Source organism: Salarias fasciatus, chromosome 17 (assembly GCF_902148845.1).
Source record: "Salarias fasciatus chromosome 17, fSalaFa1.1, whole genome shotgun sequence".
NCBI lineage: Eukaryota > Metazoa > Chordata > Actinopteri > Blenniiformes > Blenniidae > Salarias > Salarias fasciatus.
The window spans coordinates 13039916-13067349 of record NC_043761.1 but is presented as its reverse complement, the minus strand read 5'-3'; the positions used below and the strand labels follow the sequence as shown (position 1 = coordinate 13067349).

Below are 27434 nucleotides of genomic sequence, written 5' to 3'. Positions count from 1 at the left end.
CGCCCCCTGCACGCGAGGCTCAACAACAGTGCGTTTGTCCCGACAGGTATATAAAACCCTAACTTCATCCTGGCAGGTACGTAAAACAACAAAAAAATAAATAAAAATAACACTGAGAAAAGCATCACCAGCTGCTGATAGATTAAATTAAGATATTAAATTGCACTGAGTACAAATAGCAAGGTAGGAAGGCAACATAGGTATTTGCCCCGACCTGAAGGGGGCCCCGAGGGACGGCTGACATCAGTCAATTTCAATGACAAATTAAAATTAAAAAAAAAAATACCTGTAAATTTGTCTGGTGCGCTGCTGCTATCTAAGTGTCGTTCACTGCTTTCAGCCTGGTTTTTCCTCCTGCGAAGTCCACCTGAGCTGACATGAAGTTTGTGCAAAAAAAGAAGGAACCTTATTGGTGCTGCTGAATTGAACTGAATGGTGAGCTGTGTTATACATATTACATTGTCAAAATGATTTAAATGAAAATGCATATTGTGAAATAATGTTAATATTTACATTAAATGCTTCATGATTAAATTAATTATGATGAACTTCATTGCGTTTTTTAAAAAAAAACAAAAGACCTTCAAAACTGACACATTGTTGCCAACTCCTCACTTATAGTAACGTTCTAAATGACGTCATCCTCTAATTTGTATAGAGGCTCATTTGCATATCTAGGTCAAATTAGATGATGACGTCATTTAAAAAGATACATTGTTGCAAACTGCTCAGTCAGGAAAATTCTAAATGACATCTTCATACTGAAAGAAGGAATATTGGTGCAAAGTGAGTCGTGAAGTGACAGAGCTACAGCCACAGAGTCCTGATCATTCACAGGCAGCTTTTAAATGGAAGTACAGATGTCTATTGTCATACATCTATTGTGGTTTTTTATTCTTTTGCAAATGTAGAAATGCTATCTACAGTTACAAATCAAATTTGATTGGTGCCATGACTGATGTTATCACACAGCTACATTTGAATGATTTAGATTGATTTGAATTGATTGAAAGTCCTCTATTTGTCCCACAGGGAGAAAATGCAGTGTTCCAGCAGCACAGAGAAAAGAAATATAAATGGAATAAAAATGTGAAATGTGAAATGTATAAAGCCCAACCATACATAGAAAAATGTAATATAATTCAAATATAAATTTAGGATATATATAATTAAATAACAAATGTAAGCTAACTGACATAATTAAACATAATTTAAATATAATTTAAAACAGATATAATTAAATAACGGATATAAACTAACAGATATAAATTAAATATAATCTAAATATACTTTTAAGACAGGCACATATGTACACTATAATAATAACAGATATCAATGAAATATAATTTAAATGCAGTTAAGACAGATACATATGTACAATATAATAGAAAAATGTGAGAAACAAAAAATATACACAGGAGTTTCACTGAGCTGAATGGATGATGGATAATTGCACCCCCATCCCATCCCTCTAGCAGACTGTAACAACGCTTTCTTTCATTGGTTGTTGCGCTACTTTAGCCCGCCCCTTTCCTTTTGATTGACAGGTAAGTAAGAGGCTTGCAGACATGATTCCTCCTGGTTCCAGCAACAGCGCACCAGACAAGTTTACCGGTATTTTTTCCGCGTGAGAAATACAATGTGTGGCATGAGCGCTTGACAAAAGACCGAAATGCGTGAGTGTCACGCTCAGTGCGTGAGACTTGAGAGCCCTGCGAGTTTGCATGGGGCCGACTTGACTGTAAGCCATTTTCTTCAAAACACATTAATAAAGTGCGTATATAAGCATTCACATCATTTGACAGCGTGGTTAACAACACACTTCTATGGTATGACAAACTTAAGAGCACACATTCACCTCTGCCAGCGGAGGTAATGTAATCGTCATGCGTTGACGGGAGTTTTAAAAGTTTTACGTGAGCACGTAAACAACTTTACACGCTCACGTATACAACTCTATGTGTGCGTAAAAGTTTTAAGGGCATGCCTAAAGTTGTTTATGTGAGCATGTAATGCTCTCTTTAGGGGCTCTGTACTTAAATAAGTTTAAAACCAAATTTAAAGGAACCTTCAGCTCAAGCAATGATAGAAGGTCATATCTCAGGCAACACAAAAAGAAACAAAAAGTACACAACTGTAGTTTGTTTTGAAACAAATGTCAACAATAAGAAATACTTTATCTGTGAAAAAATATAATTTGATTGATTTCAAAAATGCAGGTGTGTGTGTGTGTGTGTGTGTGTGTGTGTGTGTGTGTGTGTGTGCGGGTTTTCATATGGTCGTGGGGACAAAATGTCCCCACAACATAGGAAACCAGGCACAATGTCATTTGTGGGGACATTTTTTTGGGTCCTCATGAAGGGAAACAGCGTTTTCTTGACCATGTTGTTGTTACTGAAAAACGTAAAAGTGCAAAAATATGTCTTTGGGGCTATGCATTGTTTTGGTGTGGGTTAGGGTTAGGGTAAGGGTCAGGGTTAGGGGCTAGACATGAATGGGAGTCAATGGAAGGTCCCCACAAGGATAGAAATACGAGACTGCGCGTGTGTGTATGTGTGTGTGTGTGTGTGTGTGTGTGTTATCCTTGAGGACACACCCCTTGCTTCCAGACTTGAGACTTTACTTCACACCCTCCTCAGTCTCTGGCTGCACACAGAAGACGCGCTGGTGAGTTACATCCATCCACTACTTTCTTCTGCACGCATCCACACAGTCAGCGCAGGCATGTCGAGATAGAGTTTCACTCTGAAGAAAGCCACTGATGCACAATCAGCAGAAAGGGTCGTTTTTTTTATGTGGAACGTTTTGTCCTGTGCAGTCAAAGGGACCGTTTCTTCTTTTTCTTTTCTTTTTTTTCAGCACAGCGGAGGAGTGAGAGACCATGACTGAAGAAACAGCAGACAGGGCCCCCTCTTCAGACTCTGGGCCAGATAAAGGGGCCCCTGAGGAAGGGGCGAAGCCCAGGGAGAAATGGGCCAACAACATGGAATTCATCCTGTCCATGGCTGGAGAAATCATTGGCCTTGGAAATATTTGGCGTTTCCCTTATCTGTGCTACAGACATGGAGGAGGTGAGTTGGTGGGGGGTGGGGGGGGGGGGGGGGTGGGGGGGGTGGGGGGGGGGGGGGGGGGGGGGGGGGGGGGGTGGGGGGGGGGGGGGGGGGGGGGGGGGGGGGGGGGGTCCGGGGGTCCTTCCTTTGCACATAAATGTGTGCATATTGGAGTATGTGTGCATAATGGTAGTGCATCATTACCATTCCATATTGGAATGGTAATGCATGCACAATTAAAGAGTATTCCTATCATTAAGGATCATCTGTGAATGAGTTATACTTCTCTCTACTCTTTTTGGGTGGGGTGTGTGCATGTCTTTGTGTGCATATGCACCATGATATTTATGTATCTGCAAGCACATTTATTTTCTTAATGATTTTTTATGATGCAGATGTATGAAATAAATTCATCATTTTTAGTGGTTTATAGTCTGCAACTTTCTTATAATCATAATGGAGTTTAAATGTAGTTTGAGCTGTTGTTCCAAGGAGAATTCGATGCTCTGAATATGTGCATATATATATATATATATATATATATATATATATATATATATATATATATATATATATATATATATATATGTGCACAAATGTATGCATGTTGGATTTTATGTATGGGCAGTAAAGACATAGCTTGGAGCAGGGCTGTTAAACATAAGGCACGTGAGCCAAAACTGGCTTGAAAGAGGCTACAGTTATCTAAATGCTCTTTGAATGTAGTTTTTGAAAAGTTGGATTTAATTTTAAACATAAACCATCTTTCTTCTTCAATTATAAATTTTAAGAAAAATGGATCCTGTCATTGCTCGTAACAAGTTTAATTTTCAGTCCTCTGTGTGTTTGAGGAACTTGTGAATAGCGAGACCTACTTATGTAATAAAAGTGTCTTTATTTTTTTTTAGGTGTTTTCCTCATCCCCTACATTGTATTCCTTGTGTTCTGCGGCATCCCCATCTTCTTCCTGGAGACGGCGTTGGGGCAGTACACCAGCGAGGGAGGGGTGACCGCCTGGAGGAAGATATGCCCAATGTTTGAGGGTAAAAAAAAAAAAAAAAAAAAAAAAAACAAGGCTCGCTCAGATTTTTGTAGAATTATGTAAGAAGCAGCCATATGACAGGAAACAACCACATATTTGTGAGTCTGCAAAAGAAACATTGTGCATGTTTACAGACCACATGCAGAGGATATTAACAGTGCAAAGTTCAATCTGTTTGCTAAATTCAGTCTTACATTATCACAGGAGGAACGACTGATCCTAAAAGTGATCAGAAGTGAACAGGAGCTGCTTTGTTTGCCCACTGTCGGCTTGTTTTTACCAGTAACATAGTTACAAACAGAACTGTAGAAGTGAAGACACTGCGAATAACATTTTCATGGGAAAAAGCACTTTATTGAAATTTCGGAGTACATGTGTATTCTCGTGGTTCTCGTCTGGGAACCAGATCAACACTCTTGAAGTGTAACTGACACAGAAATGAGTCAGCAGCCAGAAACATCCACTCACCATGCGAAAAACCTATTTTTCTTGCAGGACTGGGCATCGCATCCCAAGTGATCGTCACATATCTGAACACTTACTACATTATCATTTTGGCGTGGGCCATCTTTTACCTGGTCAACTCCTTCATGAGCCCACTGCCCTGGTCCACTTGCACCAACTCGTGGAACACTGGTAAGCTCCTCCTTGTGAGTGCAAAAATGCCGCCTATTTAAACACATCTGTATTTTATTAGCTGCGTGCAGATTGCTTCCCTTTGTGCAGACTTAGGAGGAAACTCATGTTCTCTAAAGCTTTTTTTTTTTTCATTGCATTTTAAATTGCGCAGCATTAACCTCACCGTTGCGTTTCTGAATTCTTTAGATTTGTGCCACACTCGCGTGAGCGCATTTGCAAACCCCCACTTGTTTCAGCCGGGGTCCAACTGGTCTTTCCTGAACAACCTCACTTTACCTGACGTCTATATGAATGCAACTTACATGTAAGTTTTATTTAAGTTTTTAATATTTTGCACCAGAGGGTCTCATTGAAACTGACTTTATGTTGAGATTATAGCATTTTTTTCCAGAGTATTTGTTTGTTTTTGCGAAAATATGGACATTTTCATCATGTGTTGTCTGCATCACAACAAAGAAAAATTAAATTTACACAATTTTATATAACAATTTCATTCAATTGGGCTAAATGTGATCCCTGAAGCAAAATGTGCTTGACACCCCTGGTTTATATGACCAAAATACACAAATTAAATTCAAAATATCTTCATTTGAAATAGAAAAATTTTAACTAACAAATGTAAAGTTTTGTAGAATGATATCTAATAGAGAACCATGTTAATAAATGATGGTGATTTCAATAAGCTTGACATATTTCTTTTGTATTTTCAGTGACGATCCGAATCAGCTTCTGAGGTCTTCGGAGGAGGAGTTCTGGGAGTGAGAAAAACAAAAACACTCACACATTCTTTGTCTTGAAAAATGGTGGAACTTCAAAAGTCGTGTTGTCGCCTTCAAGTTTTCTTTAGAGACATTCCTCTGGGATAGCTCTTAATGATTTCCAGATACCGAGAGATCATCCTCACTCTGAGTCAACTCGATGTTAATAGTGACAAATAAAAGATGACTTAAAGGCAGCTAAACTGAAACACAGACGATGTCTACTATGACTGTTTTCATCTCTTTTGATGATTTAAGAGTTGGCTGTATTTATGCTTCGTTTCGTGTTTTCACAACAGCCACCGTGTGCTGAGATTGTCGGATGAAATGTCTTTGGGTAAAATCCACTGGGACCTGGCTCTGTGTCTCCTGGCTGCCTGGATTATTTGTTACTTCTGCATCTGGAAGGGGATCAAAACCACTGGAAAGGTATATCAGAAATAATCATACCGTAATGCAGACAGGTCAGGTGTTTACAGTGCAGAGTGCGGAGATTTGAATTTGCTCAATGATAATGAACGCCTTCTTTTTTACTGGTTAAAGGGTTTAAAAAAATCACTGTATGTGTTTACAGGTGGTGTACTTCACCGCTACTTTCCCCTACCTGATGCTGTTCATCCTCTTCATTCGTGGAGTGACGCTCCCAGGAGCTGCAGAGGGCCTGAAGTATTACCTCCAGCCGGACTTCAGGAAGCTTGTGGATCCAGGAGTAAGTGGATCATTAGGAGCAGTTTTTAGAGCACGCCTCTTCGCTTCTCAACACATCTCTCTGTTAGGCTCCTCTCTGCTCCAACCGGATGAATGCTCATCCTGTTATCATCAGCGCCTCTTTTTCTTTTTTTCTTGACTCCTGTTTCCGGTCTCAAGCCAGGGTCTTTACAAGAGAAACAAACTCAAATCCCACTCAGTGAGAACTTCGATTAAGTGATCCTCGTCCTTCAGCGTGAAACAGCGTCATCACACAGAGCATGTCAAACTCAACGCGAGGATGTATTTATCTTACTTCAAGGCACCGTGGCCTTCTTGACCTCAATGAGCGTATCGAGTTAACTGCTTTGGTGTCACATTCTTGGAGAAGACTTATTTAGTCAGTTGTTTTTATAGTTACAAAGTGAATAAGTATTTTATTTACTTCACTGTGAAAGTATTTAGGTGGTTCCTTTGCCTTGTCAGCTATACACAGCTTTATATGAACAGTTATCACCGGAAGGCGTTTGTGTTGGGGTACAGTAGGGGAGGACTGCTTCCTCTTCTCATGTATCCGGCTGAGCCCCCTCATATTTGCTTTTCTGTTTAATCCCTGCCATTTTCGACACGACTCGGGTGTTGCGATCTCATTCCGGCGGATCCTGCAGCCCATTTAACTCACCCCATCGCCTCGCATCTGCCTGTTTGACTTTGAGGACTCATATAAGCGCTCATCCATCTTGGGAGTCGTGTAATGTTGAGAGAAAATCTGTGAGATTGTTACTGAATGCAGCTGAAAGCACATATGGGTGATGGGAGAGAGTTATGCAACGCCAGATGCTCCCAGATCTGTGAAAAGTTTTTAGACTCTCGTCTCTGCAAAGCAGGAGTCTGTTTTTGCTTCAGCTGCACAGGAAATGGTAATTGAGTGCTGGCTTGCATCTGGAGTATGTTTCACAGTGCACATGTGCTCTCTTTTGTGTCTGTGACTCCGCGTGTGTGAGTGTGTGTGTTAATCTCTGTGCAGACTGGCTGAGAGGGCTTAGAAATAAATGCCTATAGAACCACAACAGTTACTTCTTTGTCCAGGGTGAAATGTGAAAAGCCTTGCCCAAAACGTCAGCTCCTATCTCTGACCTGGGGCTGGGAATATGTCCGGCCCGCCATGGGGCCGGAGTAAGGGTCTGTATATTGCTTTGACACTGAGCCAAGCCTTCACTTGAGTGGGCCGGGCTGAGTTGTGGGGCTGCTAAATGTTAACCAGATGGCGTTTAGGACGAGGGGCTTGTAAACGGGCGAGTCTGTAAACAAACCCGCCAACAACTCCAGATGTGAACGAGTGCACCAGCCGTTGCCTTTCCCCTTTCTTGATCGTGTCTTTTCCTCAGGTGTGGTGTGACGCAGGGACTCAGGTCTTCTTCTCCTACGCCGTGTGTCAGGGCGTCCTGACGGCTCTGGGGAGCTACAACAAATATAACAACAACTGCTACAGGTCGCCGTTTTCCCCAAATCCTTGCATGCAGAGGTTTTTCACGTGTGTACTCTGCTCTATCACTTTGTTTTTGTGTCCCTGTTGTGTTGCAGGGATTGCATAGCGCTGTGCTGCCTGAACAGCGCCACCAGTATATTCGCCGGCTTCGCTGTGTTCTCAGTTCTGGGGTTCATGGCACATGATCTGAATCTCCCCGTAGAAGAGATTGCGAGCAGTGGTGAGTCAGTAACACGCACTTTATTACATCAAATCTTTAGATTTCCCACATTGTGAAACTACTCACTGAGAACATGAGTCTCTGTTTGTCCTGAGATGGACTGGTGTTCTGTCCTGATTCTAAAGTAGATAAAGCAAAATAAAAAAATGGATAAATGAATAATAGAGGGAACTATATATCTTTAAAAGAAAAAAAATGCTGTTCATTTTTATGACTAAAAGCCACAAGACTCCCTTTGTCCACAAGATGGCGTCTTATGTTTAGCTTTGGCTGAAGGCTTGTGCTTGTTTAGTGGCTGTGGACAGTAGCAGGCTAATCCTAAGAGAATCATAGTCAAATTCTGATTAACTTCTATTGTGTTTTATGGACATTGGGGTTTTTTTTTTTTTGTTTATTTTAACTTATTTTTTATTTAACTATTTTGTGCTTCATACTTGCTAAACTAACCCTGTTTTAGACACTAAATTGTGTGAAAACACGAAAAAGTCCTCGGTGTTTTTGAAGCTTTGCTTTCATGGTTTGCGGTTGAGGAGACTCAAAGGCTTAGAACGGATCTGGGTCAGATTTATGACACATTTAAGTGTAACTCTTCATAATGCTGGATTCTAGATCCAACCTTGATGAGAGCTCAGAAGTATCTTTCGAGGGCCGCTGTGTTGAGTCTTTGTTGAATATGGGCTAAAAATCCTTTCCACAGGTCCTGGTTTGGCCTTTATCGTCTACCCCAAAGCTCTGTCTCTGCTTCCTGGATCATCCTTCTGGGCTGTGCTCTTCTTCTTCATGCTCCTTTTACTGGGCCTGGACACTCAGGTTGTATGACAAACCGCAGGACACACATCACACCGTGACACTGAATTCTGAAGAAGCTGACGTGTATTTATGTTGTGTCAGTTCGTGTGCGTGGAAAGCCTGGCCACTGCCATCACAGACCTGTTCCCCCGTCAGCTGAGGAGGCCGAGAGCCAGAGAGTTGCTGGTCCTCGCCATTGCTGTGTTTTGCTTCTTGCTCGGGCTGCCATTCATTTCTGAGGTGAGCTCTATCAGCACTGCTCTATTATAGTGAAATATTGGGAAGTGAACCTTAAAAGCTGCATTAAATGTCCTGCAAAACTCCGAGTGACACAAACTGAAGGAATAAGATGACTGCATAAGAAACAAATCAACATTCACGCAAAGTTTCTCTGTGATTCTGATGCCTGTGTTTCTGTTTTTCCTCATTTCCTGTCCAGGGGGGAATCATCCTCTTCACTGTGGTTGATTCTTATGGCGTCAGCGGAATCGTTCTCCTTGTCATTGCTTGTTTCGAGACCATTGTCATTGGCTGGGTGTACGGTAAGTCACCGGCTCCTTGCTCCCTCAAGGGTTTGACGGGCGTTTTATTAATCTGTGTGTTTAATTTGTTACTGCTTACACGAGCGATGCAGCTTCTCAGTTTTTGTTAAATGCACAAAATTAGCTCAAAATTAATATGACAGTAGTTATCTCTGTGAAATATGATTTGGCGTTGGTTAGCCTCGCTCCCTCTGATGAATCACTTTTACTGCAGGAGGGGATAAAATCTATCTTCCTCTCACGGCGATTAAAGCCAATTCGCCAACAGACTGCACTGAGCGGCATCAAATAAATGTTTTTCAAACTTGAGCACAGCAGTGCTGCCAACCCTCCTGCATCTGGAGCGACACCAGTCCAACCGACTCCAAACTCACTCCTACACTCAGTAGAAAGTCTGCTTATTAAACGTTGGACATCAAGTATGTCTACATTCTGTTATGTTATTTTTAAGGGCTGTTGAGATCCAGTTGTCGTGTTTTAGGTTTTCCAGAAGTTGATTCAGAAAACTTTGCATGAATTAAGCTGATGCACCGTTTGTCTTACAAGACCTCAGTGTGAGGGTGAAGGTCAGTGAAGGTCAGAGCCTGTGCCTGGTCAATAGAGACATTAACTCCACCTACTGGTTGCAAACCGGAAGAAGCAATAATTAAAAAAAAATGTCTTCAAGCTTATCTATCTTCTTGCTTCCTTTCCAAACGGTGAGTTCTTGTGCTTCCATTCATCTTCAGTTTCGACTCCTCCAGCCTTCCTCTGCCACCACATTAGATGAATTTTCAGTTTTCATCACTTCCTACACGTTCATCATCAGGAGTGTTATGAGACTGTGTGGGCGGAGGATTCCTCCGCTCTCATATATTTCTCTTTATCTCAACTCCCAACTCTCTGAGCATCTTCATTGTACAGATGCGTGTTATTTCCAGCTATGAAGTATCACTTACATAAACATACATACATTAAAGGTTCATTAGAGATGCTCCACAGTGCATGTTTGATCAATTTGTGTGTGACGTACAGTTCCAGTCACAGATATAGGCGGAGATATGGATCAGTCCCTGCAGCTGTTTCCTCTCCCGCGCAGTTTGTTTGGCTTCTCTGGCTCTTCAGATCCAGTTTTTAGTTTTCAGTTTCTTCCTCGCCTACTTTGAAGCAAGACCACTCAGTGCAAATCTTTGAAAAAACAAATCCATATGAAGTGTGACAAGGAACAGGCGAGACCGATGAAAGCTGCTCAAAGATTCACAGTTTGATTCATGTTTGCAAATACATCATTTTAAACATTCAAACTGTTCAAACCATTTAAGCATTCGTGCTCGCAACAGCTAATTATTTTTATCGATACATGCATTACTAACGGTCCTTTATGCAGGAACTCCCTCAGTAACATCACATAATAGCTCAAAATGCATTGAAGCAACAAAAAACAGATGCAGAATGGGAGAAAATGCAAACTCCACCTAAAAAAAACCTTTTTTGAGAATAAATTATTCAACTATCTCCTGTTCAAATAGTCTTCTTCTGACTGTGAGTTGATACGCTGTGAGGTTCAGGTGGCTGTTTTTAAGCACTCCTTTATTAGTTTCCTCTGCTTGTTGTTCCTCTATCCTTTGTTATTATCTTATTTCCATTATTGTACTGTTTATTGATGGGGAGGATTTCATATAAGCCCCCCGGGCTTCTTTCCTCTCCCGCACAGTTAGGTTTCATCTTCCTGTAATTCTGTATTATATACCTATTCTGTGCAAATAAAGACAAGCAGATGTACCTTCTGTTATTGGTTTCATTCAGTATCACATCTCTATAAGTTCATAAAAAATATCTCACCCTGAAAAAAATTGATCCTGTTAAGTTGTTTGTGGAGTTTGAATGTTTTTTTCTTTTAAGAAAATCCTGTCTTTGTTTGATCGTTGCCTGTTTTTACCTCTGCGCTTTGCAGGTGCGGACCGCTTTTATGACAACATTGAGGATATGATCGGATACCGTCCGTTCCCTGTGCTGAAGTACTGCTGGCTGTTTGTAACGCCGTTCATCTGCATGGTGAGTTTTCACACTCGGGTCTCGTCTGACTTATCTGATTTATTTACTCTCAGCTTTAATGCTAATGCGTTCATTTGAATTCATTAGCTTCTGATAAATGAAGAGTATTTTTCATTTCAGCTCATTATGCTTTCATTACGGTCCAGGGCTGCCTGTGCTTGAAAATGTGGACTTGTGTCGTCAAACTCGCTTCAGTGTCGACACGATCAGAACAAAAACATAAAATATAGAAGTGGATTTATTCACAACTGGTTCCACTTTTCTCATCATAGCAAATGATTTTATGCAATCGAAGAGAAATGTGCTGTGCATTGTTGGGAATCCCGAGAGGATTATCTTTAGAACCTGCTCCTCCCTGGGATTGCATGCAGTTTGCTGCATTGCTGAGTTCCAGCTCATGCTTTCCTCAGATTTTGATTTACAGTCGCATCTTTTATGCAATGTGCAGCAGTCTTTAGCTTGTAAAAGCCCCCCTGTTCACTGCCTGCATAACACCACACTTTTTTTTCTCTTCTGTAGCTTGTTGCACAGTACAACCTGTCCCATGCTTACCATTTCATCATGGTGAATGGCTACATACCCGGCGTCTGGACCCAAATATTGGGCTTTATATTGATCAGCCTTCCTCTCATGTGCATCCCACTGTTCATCTTGGTTGCTCTGTATCGGGTAAGTGAACTTTAGTGAAAAAAAATCAACATAAATGTGTCAGGCAGATGCTCTTATACCAGAAATGATAAAGATGTTTGTCCTCCACCCGTCAGAATGCCGATCAGATGACCAGGCCCTCCAGCGACCTGCGCCAGGCCCAGCCCCACAAACCACTGCTCACGCTGTGTGGGTGCGTCATCTTCAGGTCACAGGCGCCACCAAGCAGGAGTACGGTGGAAACAAACGACAAGATGATGATGGAAGAACCCAGCAGAGTTTGATGTTTGATGATCCTTCACTTATATACATTTTATATCCTTTTTATACATTTGTTTTAACCTTGATGGATGTTTTGTTATTGCCTATAACTACTAATGTAAAATCTGGGCCTGCATATTGCATGTTGACATGTATTCCTGCAGGAAGCTGTAGACCAAAAGAAACCTGTTATTTTCTTGTAAAGAAACTGGATTAACATACTAAATTTGTACTTTGGACCCTAAATAGTGGGCGGAGCTTGAACAGAAAAAAAAATTGCTCAAAATTGGTGTGTTCAACCGAATATTATCTCCTCTTTGTTTTCTTTTTCAATAAGTCTGGTACCAGTGTGACCCAACGTGAGCTGACATTGCTTCAGGCAGCTCATCACATATTACGCAGGTCTTTGTGGATTTTGTGCATTTTACAGATTTTCAGTTTCAAAAGCTTTAGTTTTTTTTTCATATTCTAAAATGATCTGCGGTATACTTTTCAGTAAAGTGTCAATATGTTAAACATCCTGGTGCAGTGTGTCTTTTGATTTCACCCTCATTGATTCCTCACCAGAGGGTAAACATTCAATACAGGTCAATACGAGCATCCGCCCAATAAATTAAAAATAATTGCATGTCCAATGCAGAAAAGACAAACTAATAAAAGAATAGAAAGAATTGTGTTTATCTCTACATCTGTATGTCGCATAAAAATGAATTAACGTGTGTTTTGTGAGAGACTCTGCAGGCTGGATGTGTGTGGATTAGTGAACATGAACTTGCTCCATCATAATGCCAGGCTCAGTCATCTGTGTGATCCAAACCGGCATTCAATTAACAAATCCGGCCAGTCGCCTCCCACCTCTCGCCACTCTCAATCGCCCAGCTTTGTTCCCTCTGACACAAAATGACTATTACTTCTGAGCAACTCTGGACCCGAACACAGGTGGGTCGGGGCTTGACGCGGATTTGACATGGAGCGGGCAATTAAAATCAACAACGGGAGTCTTGTAAAGCGCAAATCACCATTTAATGCTGCTGAAGTGATGAGAACAGCTGTAGTAATATGTTAAGGTCATGCTCCCATTTTGTATATTGATGGCTCTGTGCTGAGATTAGAAGCTGAGCGTTGCCCGGGGCGGCATATAGAACCATCGGTTTGCAAGTGGCGCAGCATTCCAACACTTATAATTAGACCATCCGCCCAAAAGCTTTTTACGTAACCAGCCGCTACCGTACTGCAGCAGCATAAGTTGCTGTGATGGAAAACACCAAGCCTTGGCATGGGTTCCAACAACAGAATAGATCAACATGTATAAATACCAAATACAAGAAGTTAAAAAAGAATTGGGCCAGTGGGGCACTAAAATGTGTCATGGAAAAGTGGTTATGTAATAGCTATGAGTGTCACACAAATATTTACTTTAATGTGAATTGCAAGTGCTTGTGTGTGCACAGGGAGAACACCATTGCTGTATAGAGAAGTCCTACAAGGCTGATCATAAATGGACGCAACAATTAATCTATATTCAAGCAATGGCTTTCCAAAGCAAAGCAAGAAATGTTAAAACATCCTTAAAACAGAGATTGTGAATATGTTTTATGAAATAATTCAAGATTAATAATTAGTTTAAGCCCTATCATATGAGGATGAAAGCCTCATCAAAAGCTCACCCATTTGCTGCGGGCGCCATTCAGTTTCAGAATGCTCCATGTCACAACAAATTATTGTCACCAAAACATCTTAAAAAGGTTAGAAAGTCCACAAGAAGCCGAAGAAGTGAACTTTCTTGTAACTTTTTTACTCAGTGACATTTTCATTGAACATTGAACATTTCACCCCGTGTTGTGTTTCAAGTCGTCACTACTTCCCTATTTGTCTTCATCAATATTTATTGGCGTTGCTGATCGTTTGCTGTCTTCGGCAACAAGCTCCACTGGGTGAGAGAAAAGCAAAATGGCATGACCTTATTGTTTTTAAGATGAAGGAAACACCGAACGCCTCTCGGTAATAGATTCTAACATCCCTCCATATAACAGATTGTAACTCTGCTTGATAGCTTCTTTAAGGCTTTTATGGCGACAGCGCCTTGCTGTAACTCATTTTTTGGGCGCGTAAAGGACATTGACTTTGGATACAGCAAGGTCACGAGGATCTGAGACGGCTGAAAAGATAACGCGTGACTCCGGAGTGAAGGGAGGAGAGCAGAGCGAAGCTCATATATGGATGAAAAGTGTGGATGCCCTGCGCCGCTTTCCCTTTCGTCTGAGTTTCTGTCTCCTGCAGTTGTTTTTTCCGGTCTCCGGTGACGAAACAAACTCCTTCTGTGTCTTAAAGTCATTACCATGTTTCTCTGTATCTTTTCATCTCATTCTCCTCTTATCTACCCGGGCACGCCCGCAACATATCGGCTTTACCCATTTTTATCTCGCCATCTTTTCTCTCTGCCTCCCGACTCATATCTATACCTTTTCAACTCATTCTTTCTCTGAGATTCCTCTGCCCCCAGCTCCCTCTGCTTTCATCTTTTCACTCTTTCCCCTCTCATTAACGCAATCATGCTCCCTCTGATGTGCACCTCGCCCCGCGTTTGTCCTCAACCTGTGGAAATTTATGCGGCGTCCATCGTCCTGCCGGATGAAAATTGTTGGGAATATTAGTCTCCTATCTACACACATGCCAATCGCCTCTGGGTCTCCCTCGCTTTATAATAGCCTCCACATTGATTCGGAGGCCACAACACGTGCTGAGAATTAAAGGGAGCTCACAAGGATGCCTCAAAGACAGACTTTTTCCCCTAAAAACACTGTCTTCAGTTTTCTATTATGGAGATTACTGTGGAGTTGTTCTCAGCGCTGGTGTTTTGATTTGTATTTTGCCTTTCTTTGCTTTTTCATATATTCTCTCCTTCAACCCATGTCTTCAGTATTTTATTTCACTTTTTTTTTAAGCAATCAAGGAAAAGGAAAGTCATGTGTTTGTGTGCTACACACCACACTCCTGTGACATTTCAAACAGGATTTCCAAACAGGAGTTCTAATGTTTTAGTTTGGGTCAAGCTGTCATCTAAAAAAAAAAGGGACATTTTATTTGCAAGCGTTAGAATAAAATCACCATTTGTTTTATCTCCCCCCCCCCCCCCTCCGGTGAAATAATGTTCTGGTGCACAAGGACAAACATGATGAAACACCGTCACAATAAATGCGCGACGCTGCAGCTCTTCATTTACATTAGAGCGATGAAATGCTGTATGTGGTATTTACAGAATTTTAATCTTTCCCCACTGCACACATAATCTAAATCATTGCAGATTTATGAGATGTTTCTCAGCCATTTAATATTTTTTTTTGTAAAGATTGTTTGTCACTACAAGCTCTCATTACACACTGACAGAAGCGACACTCATACATACAAACGACTGCGGCGCTAAAGCTGAGATCCAAACGCGCTGACTCAGCAGATTAAAAAAGATCCCCACCAGGTAAAGCTGCTGTTATACGAAGCTTAGAAAGGTTTCCGTCCTGTAAACACCTTCACGAGAGTGGCGTGTCATTGAAGTGCTCTTCAGCTGGGGTGTATCTTTCCCGTTTCAGATTACGAGACATTTGCATTTTGACTGAGTCTGAACTAGTTCCGTCTTGAAAAAGGCAGGAAGCATCAATACAGGAACTTAATGCAGTGAAGCAGGACTTTAAAGCAGCATGGCGATATGGAAAATCTTCACTCCTGCCTTTATTTTTCCTCCTACTCTGCTTCAAAGCTCCCATTGCCTTTTCCTTCTGCCTGTCACTGTAATTTCTCCATCTAACGTCTCCCACTGAGTAAACACGATCAAATGCGTCACGTCGCGATATAATCATAACAAAGTTTTGTTTTCATGCCATCATATCTTTACCCTTTTGCCTCGGTCACCTACTTAATTGCTCTCTATTATTCTTAGCGGAGAACGCTCTGGATTCATAATTAAGCTGCATTGATCGAGGGACGCCGCCTCCAGATTGATGGAAACCAGCTCTGACAACTGCAATCCAGCCAGTTATCATCATTTGGACCCACATGGACAATAAACCTTGCCAGAGATTACAGAGAATCTGCTCCTGATAGGAAAGACTGGCCACGGGTGTAATTAGGCTTTTAATATGATTGTAATCTCTCACTTTTGAAAGTGCGAGTCGACCGACGGTCCTTTTTTCACCAGCCAACCAGTGGGCATTGTGGGAGTGTTCATTAGTCTTTCTAATTGGCCCGTGATTGAAAATCTACAGATGATATTAAATTTTGGGGGCTACCTGCCGGGAGGAAGGAGGATTTCACGTCTCACATCTCATTTTGTTTATATTTAATGAGGTAATTGTATTACAGCCACGAGGATGGTTAAAATACCACGTAGAAAAAACTGTCTTTGTGTCCCGTGCTATTATTTTTCATATCAAACACAAGTGCAATTATTTTCACACTGAAAAACATAATTGCATTAAGTCAAGCTTAAACAATTACTGAAGGACAAGTACAGAATATTTAATTGCAAAAGATAAAAAGAGGCACTATGGCTCTGTATATAACAAAATACTGAGTACTAACAGTCATGAAGTTACTATTATTTTCTAAAAGTAGTACCTTTTCAGCAGAACTGAAGCCACTTATTAGGTCACTTACATGTTAATCCGTGCACACTGACTCTGCCATCCTCACATTTTGTGTTTATACACTTGCAGGGCCTCTTGCCAGCAGTCGCCCAGTTCCATTTTCCCAAAACTCCACGAGCCCTTTCACTCGTCCGGCCCTCCTCTGTTGGGAAATACCATGGTAACCGTGCTTCCAAGGGCTGACCCCGGCTGCCGCAACACACACCAACACGCCGCGCACGAACCCGGCGGACCCACACTGCTGCTGGTGCCGCTGCTAGATTCCCCCCGCCACAGTTAGGCGATTGACATAATGCATCCCCCACGGCCACAGGGCCTCACTGGTCCCAGCGGAGCAGGAATCAAAGCAGACGCACAGGTCGAACTTTATTATCAACCACTCGATACCAGCTAGAGGAAAGCGGCACAAGCATTCTGAAATACAGCGCGCAGCGGCAGTGGGCTGCAAAATCCAACACGGGACGCAGGAGACATTATGGATGGGAGAGACTGACTTGAAGTTTTCCTTTGGATGCTGAGTTTAAGTTTCAGGACTTTAATGCTGCAGGCGTGACGGACGGAGGCTGATGACCTGACACAGGACCTGGGAACCTGTCAGGTAGGGCTGACCTTGTGACCCTTCGTTCCTGCGTCATTTTCACAATGATGACAGGCTGCTTTGATGCCAGGGTGGTTAGTTTTGTAAAACTAAACTTTGGGTCCGAAGAAAAGCCAAAATGAGAATTGCAATCCAAAAAAGTGACAGAAACAGCCTGATCTATGTCAAATCTAAAAGGGTGTTGTCCTCAAAGGGAATCTGTGATGAGTTTTCACTTCATTGGCTTGTTTCTGATATCCAGACACACACACACACACACACACACACACACACACACACACACACACACACACACACACACACACTCATCTGGACCCAGCTTAAAAGCATATTTCTGAGCATTTCACGGTTTTATGAGGCTATGTGGAGCAAAATTCACTGCACAGCAGCAATATCTGCGAGGATTTGTTCACTGCATATGCTGCATATTGCATATGGTACATTCTCCAAAACTGCCTTTCATCAAACACCATCAAAGGCAGGCGACGGATCTCTAAAATGGTACAAAGGCTTTTCATCATGATATTGCTTTACGGAATGAATATTCAACTGCTTTGAAAAAAAAAAAGAAAAAGACAATGGGCATACTAAATCAGAATGAATCCAGGATCCCAGCTTTTTAAAGTTACACGGTCATACGCTGCATTTAAAAGTGGTTCAAAACCAGCAAAACTGCAGACATTCAGCAGGATTATGCAGAGTCTGTCTTTTCTCCCAGGGATTACATCAAGCTGTCTGTGATTAAACTATTTGGAGCATTTCTGGGTCAATCAATATTTGCATGGTCAAATTCTTCTCAGTGTTCATACTTTCTAACTATATAATGCTATAAAGCTATAGATATGAGATGTGGAAAGAAATCTCTGGGACTTATTTGCATCTATAACTTTTTTTTAAATGAGCCAGGTATTCATCAAGACATTTTGATTGTGCTTTCTACCTAATATCACACCAGCAGTGCATGATGGGTGTTGTTTCTGTCTGGAGTCGGCATATTCGCTCTAAAAAGTTTGGATTTTTTTTCTGAATAAAAGCCAAATGATTCATCCATTTATCTTTTTGACTCACATATTGGATAAAGGGTTAAAGCAAAAGTCCAAACAGTTGTTGACACAATAGTCTATCAACCAATTAGCAACCATTTAATACGCCAATCAATTCCCCGTTTAGTCTGGCAACAGCTTCTGTAAGATTTGGCCTCAAATAATTGAAAGTCTATCAAACAATATTATTTTATTTCGTTAAGTTTGCTGCTGAGTAAATTCTGAAGTTATTTTGGATGAAAAACTCAATTTAATTATTTTTGTTAGTTTCTCATCCATGAAAAGGAGTCCAGCTGAAATGTTATAATCTGAGCAAAGGTTTGATTCTAATAAAGTTTAAGCACATGTAAGACCATTTTCAGGAACTCTCTCCAAAGATTTTAATTGGCCGACGTGACCAATTCTCTTCTGACTTTAAAGGTTGGCCGTACTTTATGCACAGCCCTCCTTTTCCCTTTCATAGTTGTTGCTTTAGACTTTCATATTCTCCGATTTATGTGGCTGCAACTAACTGTACTTAGTAGTTCAGCTGCCACAACCCATAAAAAGGACAGTAAAAATGTCCCAGCCTCACTAAAATATCATTTTACAGGTAATTCCCTCCAGTAAAGTAATAAAAAGGAAAACTATTGACTGAGTCCACTGCTTAGGATAAGATTTGTTTTCTTATTTCCACAGCTTTTCTGCACAATCATAGTCTGCGCCCATCAGTGTGAATTTGTCCAGAGGAATCCAGACGCTGCGGGACGCCGCGCCGGAAAGCGACAGAGGCTGTGAGGACGAGGTGGATCCCTGACCCCACTGGTCCCCGGCGGTCCCACGATGGGGAAGACTGGGCAGAGCACAGTGACCTTGAACTCCCCGGAGGTCAAACAGGCCATTCCCTTCGAGGAGCCGGACCCAGTGGCTCCCCCTGCAGATAAGCAGCAGAAAGAAGCGCTGCCCGACCGAGGGAGCTGGAAGGGCAAGTTTGACTTCCTGCTGTCGTGTGTGGGATACGCCATCGGCCTGGGAAACGTTTGGAGGTTTCCTTATTTGTGTGGCAAGAATGGCGGAGGTAAGTCACACACTGATATTCCTTTATATATTTAAAGATCATGGTCTACCTCATAAACCCTTCATAAAACCACATTTTCCTCAAGTTCTGTAAACGTTTCATTTAATAGAATCCTGTTTAAGAAAATATTTTATGGGATCGAGACATTTAGAGCTACTTTAGCCTTTTTGAAAGTTTCTTTATGAGAAGGGAAATTTCCCCGCAGGGGGATGAAAGGATGAACCTCCTGCTTGTGAACCCATCAATAATATAGACTGTCCTCCGGCTCAGTGGGCGCAACATGGGGTTTGTGGTCCCTTGAGAGGGCGCTGGTGATCAAAGCAATTAGGGAGTCAGCTAAATTAAAGTTTTCTACCTCAGGAAATAATCTTTTTTTTTTTTTTTCCAGAATCACCTGTTGTTTGTGTAGTGGTGACTATGGAGTCAGATCCAGTACATTGTAAAATGCAAATGCCTAATGTGAAGATATTAAATAACCCCAAACAACATATTCTTGAACACTTGTACCAACAGAATGAAGCTCAAACTCAATTTTTCAGATCTGTGTTTATATATTTTTTGCCTCTTTTGAGCCCCTAACTCAGACTCGCCATGTCATTTTTGTGGCGGTGTATCAGGAGCCTTCCTGATCCCATACTTCCTGACCCTGGTGTTTGCTGGGATCCCTCTCTTCTTCCTGGAGACGGCTCTGGGACAGTTCACCTCGGTGGGAGGGCTGGGAGTGTGGAAACTCATTCCGATGATGAAAGGTAACTAACCCGAAAACTCAGACACTTCAGTTCTTTTGTCCAACATCTAAACCTTGAAATGAAGCACACAGCTAATATTTTGCTTTAACAGTTTGCTCAGTTTGTGAAATATTATTCAAAGCACAACTTGATTGGCTTTTAAACAGTCTTTTCTTTGGCATTACTATTAAAAAAAAAGTTCTGCTTAGTATTCCCAGTTGACATCAGACCCTGTCTCTTTCAGCCAAAATAACAAAGGCAAAAACTTACAACTATTTTTTTTTTTTTTTTAATTTAAAACTCTTTTCCTGCTCTAATGCTCAGTTGGTGCAATTATACCACTGCCTTCCAGCACAGGGAGCTCAAGTGGAGCACATTATGTCTGCAGCCTGCAAAGACAGCCGCAGTGATAGTGAGTGTGGCGCTCATACTGAACGCCACTGGCAAATAAACGCTCCAAACAGCAGGGAAGCAACCGACGATCACGATGAGCGACACTGTTTCTTTTCTCTGTTGAACATTTGTAACTATCTACTTTACCTCTCATGCCTCATATGGATTATTTACTTGTACTGACCATTATCTAAAGTCTGAACATCTTCCTCCTTCAGGTGTTGGCCTGGCTGCAGTTGTTCTGTCTTTTTGGCTCAACATCTACTATATTATCATCATAGCCTGGGCGCTCTACTACTTATTTAACTCCTTTGGGTCGGTACGTATAATTATACTGGCAATCAACACATCTTAAACCTTTCACCAAACAATAGCTTTATTGCACATATGGTTTAAAGAAGTTGCACTGTCCTGTTTTTCAGTCCTGACCATTTCTCGAGAGACTTTGTTCACACAGCTCGTCCATGACTAAGCATAATTTGTCCGACCACCTGCTGCATTTACAGCAGACTGTAAAGCTTTTGCAGCTCAAAACGGCATTAATTCTTAACCTCTGCCCTCTCTCGGAAATGATTTTCATTCTTTGTCTTGGTTTTTCTCGTCCTGCTTTAGTTTCTCTGCATGACAACCTTGCTCAGAGAAGCCTAATGACAAAACAGTACAAGGATTGCACAGACCTCCAGGTCTTGTAGTTAAAGAAAAAAAAAAAAAATCAAAGTAAAAACCCTCTCCCATCGCTTATAACTGCTGTATGTGTGTGTGTTTACGTGTGTGTGTGCAGGAGCTGCCTTGGCAGAGCTGCGATAACCCCTGGAACACCGAGAAATGTTTTTGCAACTACAGCCTGACAGACACCACCAACCTGACCAGCACCGTCACTGAATTCTGGGAGTGAGTCAACTTGTTTACACCACATATGCGTGTCTGTTTACAGCAGGCGTTCGGTGCAGGGCTTGTCTGTTAGAGCCTTTTAAAGGTTTTACCGGCAGATGCTTGAGCCTGTCTGAATTCGGTGTGTGTTTTTCTGCAGGCGTAACATGCATCAGCTCACCAATGGTCTGGAGGAGCCCGGAGAGCTGCGCTGGCCCTTAGTGGGCACTCTGGGACTCGCCTGGGTCCTCGTCTACTTCTCAATCTGGAAAGGAGTCGAGTGGACAGGGAAGGTCAGACTCCCTGCTTTTATTTTGCTCCTTTCTCCGCTTCCGTTTTCTTGATACTTTCCTCTACTTGACCTCTTGCAAGTGAAAGTTTTATTCATGCAAATATGATCAGACACAGAGGCTCCGAGGAGGCAGACCCCCTGCTGAGGCTGCCAGCGAGGATGGGCGGAGCCACTTTAATTGATGTATAGCGGTACAAGAAAAAAAATTAAACATCCAGCTTTAAAGTCGTGCCAGCTGAAGGGCTTGGCAGATCTCCAGCCAAGAGTGAGATATAAAAGTTTGCATGGGCAGACAAACAATGCTATGCCAACGTCAGAAAATAAGCCCTTGTTTTAAAAGGTTACATGGCGTTCACTTTTGAATTGACTGTGAGCAAAATTCTGCATCAGAGCCTATGAATCCCATATTACTTCACATATTTACCTTTAAAAGATATTTATATGTAAAGCATCTCACCTCCAACACCTACAAATTTAGTTTTCCTCGTGAAACAAATGTGTTTAGTTGACTGTTTTTAATGCGACGTGGTGATATTTGTGCAGCTTGTTTCTTTTTAATCCTATTTATAACTTCTGCTCCGATTTTATGTGTTGAAACGAAGATCCTGGTTTGATGGCTTTAGTCTTATTTATTCCTGTCCGTGCCTTGACAGAGTTGTTGAGTTTAAAATGTGACGTTATGAGTTCATATCAGCGCAGCGCAGAGCCAAACAGCCTAAAATGTTTTCAAAGTGATGGAGACGTGCTTTTGTGTCTCATTTACTTTCCTCCAGTGTTTCTTTCTGCTGTCATTTTTCCCCCCTGTTAACATCTTTCCTCTCCCTTCAGTGTCCCCCTTTTTGAAATGTAATATTTTATCTGGGTGATTGAGTGGCGATAAGAGAAGAGTTGGGGAAGGGAAAAAAAAAGATTGTTCTGCTTAATGCCTGGGGTTTTTAAATTACAGAAAGTTGAGGCAAAGTGTAACAGCAGCAGCACATTTACACATTCATTGCCAGAGATAATTGGATTTTAATGTGTGGCATCTGAGAGCACTGAGAAAAATGAATTCCCCCAAGTCCCCGGCCTTGATGGACATTACCAATTAAGCATAATCATTATGCTACAGAACGGCGGTCCACATCCTACAGATCCTCCAGCAAAGTGGAGCTGTGGAAATATCCTCCTCTCTCTCTGTATTCTGCAGCGAGCAGGATTGAGGATTCATTTAGGATTTATTTCAGGCAAATGGCTTGTTTGCAGTTGTGATTAGAATTTAAGCAACCCCAGCTCCATCTCAACAGAAAGAGACAACAGTGCGCAATGCACGCACATATTAAAATGTCTTTTCCTTTCTTGATCGGTGCCATCGAGCTGACAGGTTTTCATTTAGTCTCTCACCAGAAACGCTCCTATGTCTCTTACAGGTGGTGTATTTCTCAGCCACTTATCCCTACTTCATGTTATTTATCCTGTTCTTCCGAGGAGTCACGCTACCGGGAGCGATTGACGGGATCCGCTTCTACATCACCCCCGACTTCAATAAGCTCATCCGCTCTGAGGTACGGAGCTTTCGCACATTTGCATCTCGTCGCAGTCGTCTCCAAAGACAGACGGTGTGTATTTGTTGTCTCTCAGGTGTGGCTGGACGCGGCGACTCAAATCTTCTTTTCCTATGGGCTGGGTCTGGGATCGCTCATTGCGCTGGGAAGCTACAACTCCTACAACAATGACGTGTACAAGTAAGGACAGGGCCTCTTCCTCGTCTTCCTCTCCTGCTGCTCCCAGTGGTTTATTTCTGTCTTTGCTTCTCAGGGACTCCATCATCGTGTGCTGCATTAACTCCTGCACCAGCATGTTTGCTGGACTTGTCATCTTCTCCATTGTCGGCTTCATGTCCTACATCACCAAGAAACCTGTGGCCGAACTGGCAGCATCAGGTACTCCTATTTGAATCCCATGGTAAAAGTGTCACATTTTTACACCCTGCCTTAAATTGAGCAGATGTTTAATTATGTTAATGCATGCACATTTTACTTCCTCTCCGCATAATGTGAAAGATAAAGTGATCATAATTTGAATGTGTTTGTGACCTTCAGGTCCAGGTTTGGCATTTTTAGCCTATCCTCAGGCTGTCACCCAGCTTCCCATGTCTTCTCTGTGGGCCATCCTCTTCTTCTCCATGCTGATGATGCTGGGCCTGGACAGCCAGGTATAAACAACCTACTCACTTTTCTTGCATTTTTCTGGACGCCACTTGAGATCTTCACATTAAAGTTTTATATCATATTAAAAGATTTGCCTCGTGTTATAACTTGTGTATGTCTTATCAGTTCTGCACCGTGGAGGGCTTCATCACGGCTCTAATGGACGAATACCCCCGCGTGTTGAGGAAAAGGAAGAAGGTCTTCATCCTCATCGTCTGCCTCATCTCCTACATCATCGGCTTCTCCAACATCACGCAGGTGTTGCATTAAAATCTCCATTAAATGCAAGTGTGTGCATGCCTGTAAGATTCAATATGAGAATAAAGCCGGCCTCATAATGCAGCGCATGTGAGCACCTGATCGTTTTTGCCGCTGCAGAGGGAGAGAAAACCCTGCTGCATTATACATAATGACAAAATGATCGAACAACAACCTGAGGTGCACATTTATCATGCATATTTTATTCAGTAAAGAGAGGGGAGTTAATATTCAGTCTGTGTGTGTGTGTGTGTGTGTGCTGAAATCTCTCAGGGTGGCCTGTACGTGTTCAAGCTGTTTGATTACTACTCCGCCAGTGGGATGTGTCTACTCTATCTCGTCTTCTTTGAAACCGTTTCCATATCCTGGTTTTATGGTAAGATAACTATTTCTTTATTATATGCAAATGAGCCACAATTAAATATTACTGAATGAGGTTTAATGCAATCGCAGCCGAAAATATTGGACAGGATCTGGATGAAAAGCACTAATGAATCAGACATGTAAATTTCCTCCGTCGCTGTCCAACAGGAAATTACATCTATCTGCTGCTCCTCGTCACTGATAAGACGCCACCCACGCAGCGTTCCCTCGCTTTCACCCCTGAAGGCTTTGTTCTTGCAGTTCTTATCTCCACATTAAAACACAAACATCCCGTCCTCCTCCCTTTACTTCGCAGGAGCCGAGAGATTTTATAAGGACATCGAGGACATGATCGGCTACCGGCCGTGTGGCTGGTGGAAGCTCTGTTGGATGTTCTTCACTCCGACCATCTGCCTGGTAGGAGATTATAGATTTGACCTCCCCGACCCCTCATCCGCTGAATTCTTTCGCCATGTCAAGCCTCACGGATATCTATGAAGCCATCAGGCTGCAGCAGGTGCCAATAGGAGGAGGATTGATGTCCTCAGTGAATGGTTGCTCCTGGCAGGATGTGAATTGCACTTCATCGGGTTGACATTCAGATCCTCAGGGAAATCAGAACAGTGTCTTTATCTTTGTACTCCATGGCAGTAGATAGGAAAGTGTGCTCTGAATGTGGAAATTACTGTAAGTGGATCCTGACGCAAAGACAAAGAGGGCAATCGCTTCAAGATAGGCACTTTTAAGATGTCTCCACACAAAGGGGCAATGAAGCTAAATGTTGTTGCAAAGTGCTTGTAGGACGTCAGCTGGTTGGTTCATTTGTTTCACTTGAAAACAAAATATCCCATCAGACATTTCGAACGGCTGTTTGTTTCCCTGATTATGCTTCTTTCGATCAAACCACCAAATTCAGTTTAAGTAAATATCCTAAAGGGTTTCGCCATCCATTGGTCACTGTAGTTTCTTCTTGAAAACCTGAGCGCTCTTCATGCAAACACATCACATTAATTGTGTTTGTGCCTCAGGCCTCAAGGCTGCATGAATTCTTTATTAAATCACTGTCTACTGCATCATGTTTAATTATTAGTCCGTTTTTATGTGCTAATTTTGTATTATAACAATTGGTAAAAGACTGTTTCATGACCGGAAAAGCTTCAAAAAACTTTGCCAAGTCATACAGGGAGTTATAATTTCATTATGTACAAACTTTTAGTTAAAAGAAGTGATCAAATGAAAAATTATTCTACTGGCAAAACAGTTCTTGGACTGGTGAGACAGTTCGACAGCGCACAGCTGTCACTGGTTTTTTAAAAATGTTCTGCTAATATTTAGACGGCGCAGTCTGATTTCAGAAGATGTAAACACGCTCAAGTCTGAGAAAAACAATGTGAAAAAGGGAAAACTGGCTCGCTGAGGAGCGTGTGTCATCATCACATCCCAGTTTCTCAATCTCAGTAACCTTTTGTGCAGATTCTTTGGCATGCTTACTGACAGGATGTGCTTTCACAATACGTTTTGTTTTTCCTCGTCTCGCTCAATGTGCTAAAGATTAACTGAACATTGTGTCTTGCAGGGGGTGTTCACCTTCAGTGCCATTGAGATGACCCCTCTGACCTTGGGGAAGTACGTCTACCCCCTGTGGGGTCAGGTGATCGGCTGGTTCATGGCTCTGTCTTCCATGGTGCTCATCCCAGGATACGTCGTCTACAAGTTCTGCACCACCAAGGGAAACATCAAACAGGTACAAACCCCTCAGCTGGTTCGAAATGAAAAAAAAGAAAAAAAAAAAAAAGGAATTTACTGAGGATACTGCCGAGCTGAACAGATCCAACGAGCGTAAAACAGAAAGTAAACAAATTAAAATGCAGGGGTGATTTCTGGAGTGGGAAACAGAGCTGGGAAGCTCTGGATGTTCTTTCTGCAGTCATTTGGGAATTAGAAGAAAAGATGGGTTTGGCTCAGGGCCCACATCATTATCCTGATTTTAGAAAGTGGATTTTGAAGGCGAGCACAGCTTGTTACAGGTAATGTTTTGGTAATGCTCTCACCTTCCAAATTTCTGTTCCTGTTGGCTGAAACTAACTAAACCCAACTTTTAATCGTATGCGACGAGAGCGTTAACACATCCATTAACGTTATGTATCGCTTTGTTTCTCGGTTGATCTAACCTTCACCTCTGGGTTCAGAGATAGCGGCTCAGCTTTTAATGAGAGGCTGATGTAACTCTCTTTACATGACCAGCGTTGGCGGATGATGACAACTGCCCAGGAGGACGAGAAGCCATCGGGCCATGAAGAATTCACACGAACGGGGAGCGTGGGCGAAGCGCCTGTCTAGCCAGGATCGTTCAGGTTGAAATGATGTGACTGCCAGGACTTAATGTAGTCAACACTTAAATTCGGTAATTGGACACATGAAGTCTTGCCTTTTGGAGTGCGGCGTTTTACTGAGAAACCTTCCTCTGTCTTTAATGGGAAAAAAAAACCTGGTGAATAGAGGAGTTGTATCCACTATAAATGTAATGCATGTTGCTACACACAAAAATTGAACGAACACGTGATACAAATTTGAAATGCATCGTTAATGATGCGTTGCGTTGGACATGATAAGCTTTTTCTTTCCACCCAGACATGACTCATAGCTGCAAATGTCGCGTTTTCCAATAACATGGCAATGAGCCATGAAGAGAAAACCTGCAGATGCTCGCTACCACAGATTGGTTCTTATTTAACAGCTTTGACATACTTTTATTTTTAGATTTTAATTATATGAATTGAGGGAACATCCATGTAAAACATATATAAGAGGATTGTATATAATAACTGTCTGGTGATAGATATTTTT

At 42.0% G+C, this 27434-nt stretch overlaps 1 protein-coding gene across 3 annotated transcripts; it reads left to right on the top strand.

The window, feature by feature from the left end:
• The first annotated feature begins 13 nt into the window (after window positions 1–13).
• LOC115404382 (sodium- and chloride-dependent GABA transporter 1-like) lies at window positions 14–27058 on the top strand. 3 transcript variants are annotated; one of them, XM_030113682.1, is made up of 17 exons: window positions 14–76; window positions 2610–2667; window positions 2860–3071; window positions 3959–4093; window positions 4588–4728; window positions 4918–5035; window positions 5442–5489; window positions 5789–5918; window positions 6064–6198; window positions 7565–7668; window positions 7761–7885; window positions 8583–8695; window positions 8777–8914; window positions 9114–9216; window positions 11150–11250; window positions 11770–11919; window positions 12015–12783. In XM_030113682.1, the coding sequence occupies exons 3-17, from the start codon at window positions 2882–2884 to the stop codon at window positions 12180–12182; spliced, it is 1899 nt and encodes a 632-aa protein (XP_029969542.1). In that variant the 5' UTR covers window positions 14–76; window positions 2610–2667; window positions 2860–2881; the 3' UTR covers window positions 12183–12783. The 3 variants fall into 3 exon arrangements, with proteins under 3 accessions (XP_029969542.1, XP_029969541.1, XP_029969543.1); XM_030113681.1 differs by lacking the exon at window positions 14–76 and adding an exon at window positions 419–435 and having other exon boundaries at window positions 2590–2667; XM_030113683.1 differs by lacking the exons at window positions 14–76; window positions 2610–2667; window positions 2860–3071; ... (12 more) ...; window positions 11770–11919; window positions 12015–12783 and adding exons at window positions 19215–19497; window positions 20115–20246; window positions 20837–20937; ... (9 more) ...; window positions 26164–26331; window positions 26832–27058.
• Window positions 27059–27434: the final 376 nt, after the last annotated feature.

Excerpts from the sequence above, each read along its gene's own strand:
- LOC115404382 (XM_030113682.1), top strand. The coding sequence starts at position 2,882 with ATGACTGAAGAAACAGCAGACAGGGCCCCCTCTTCAGACTCTGGGCCA. Across the intron at positions 7,669-7,760 it reads TATAACAACAACTGCTACAG|GGATTGCATAGCGCTGTGCT; the intron begins GTCGCCGTTTTC and ends GTTGTGTTGCAG. Across the intron at positions 9,217-11,149 it reads TGTCATTGGCTGGGTGTACG|GTGCGGACCGCTTTTATGAC; the intron begins GTAAGTCACCGG and ends TGCGCTTTGCAG.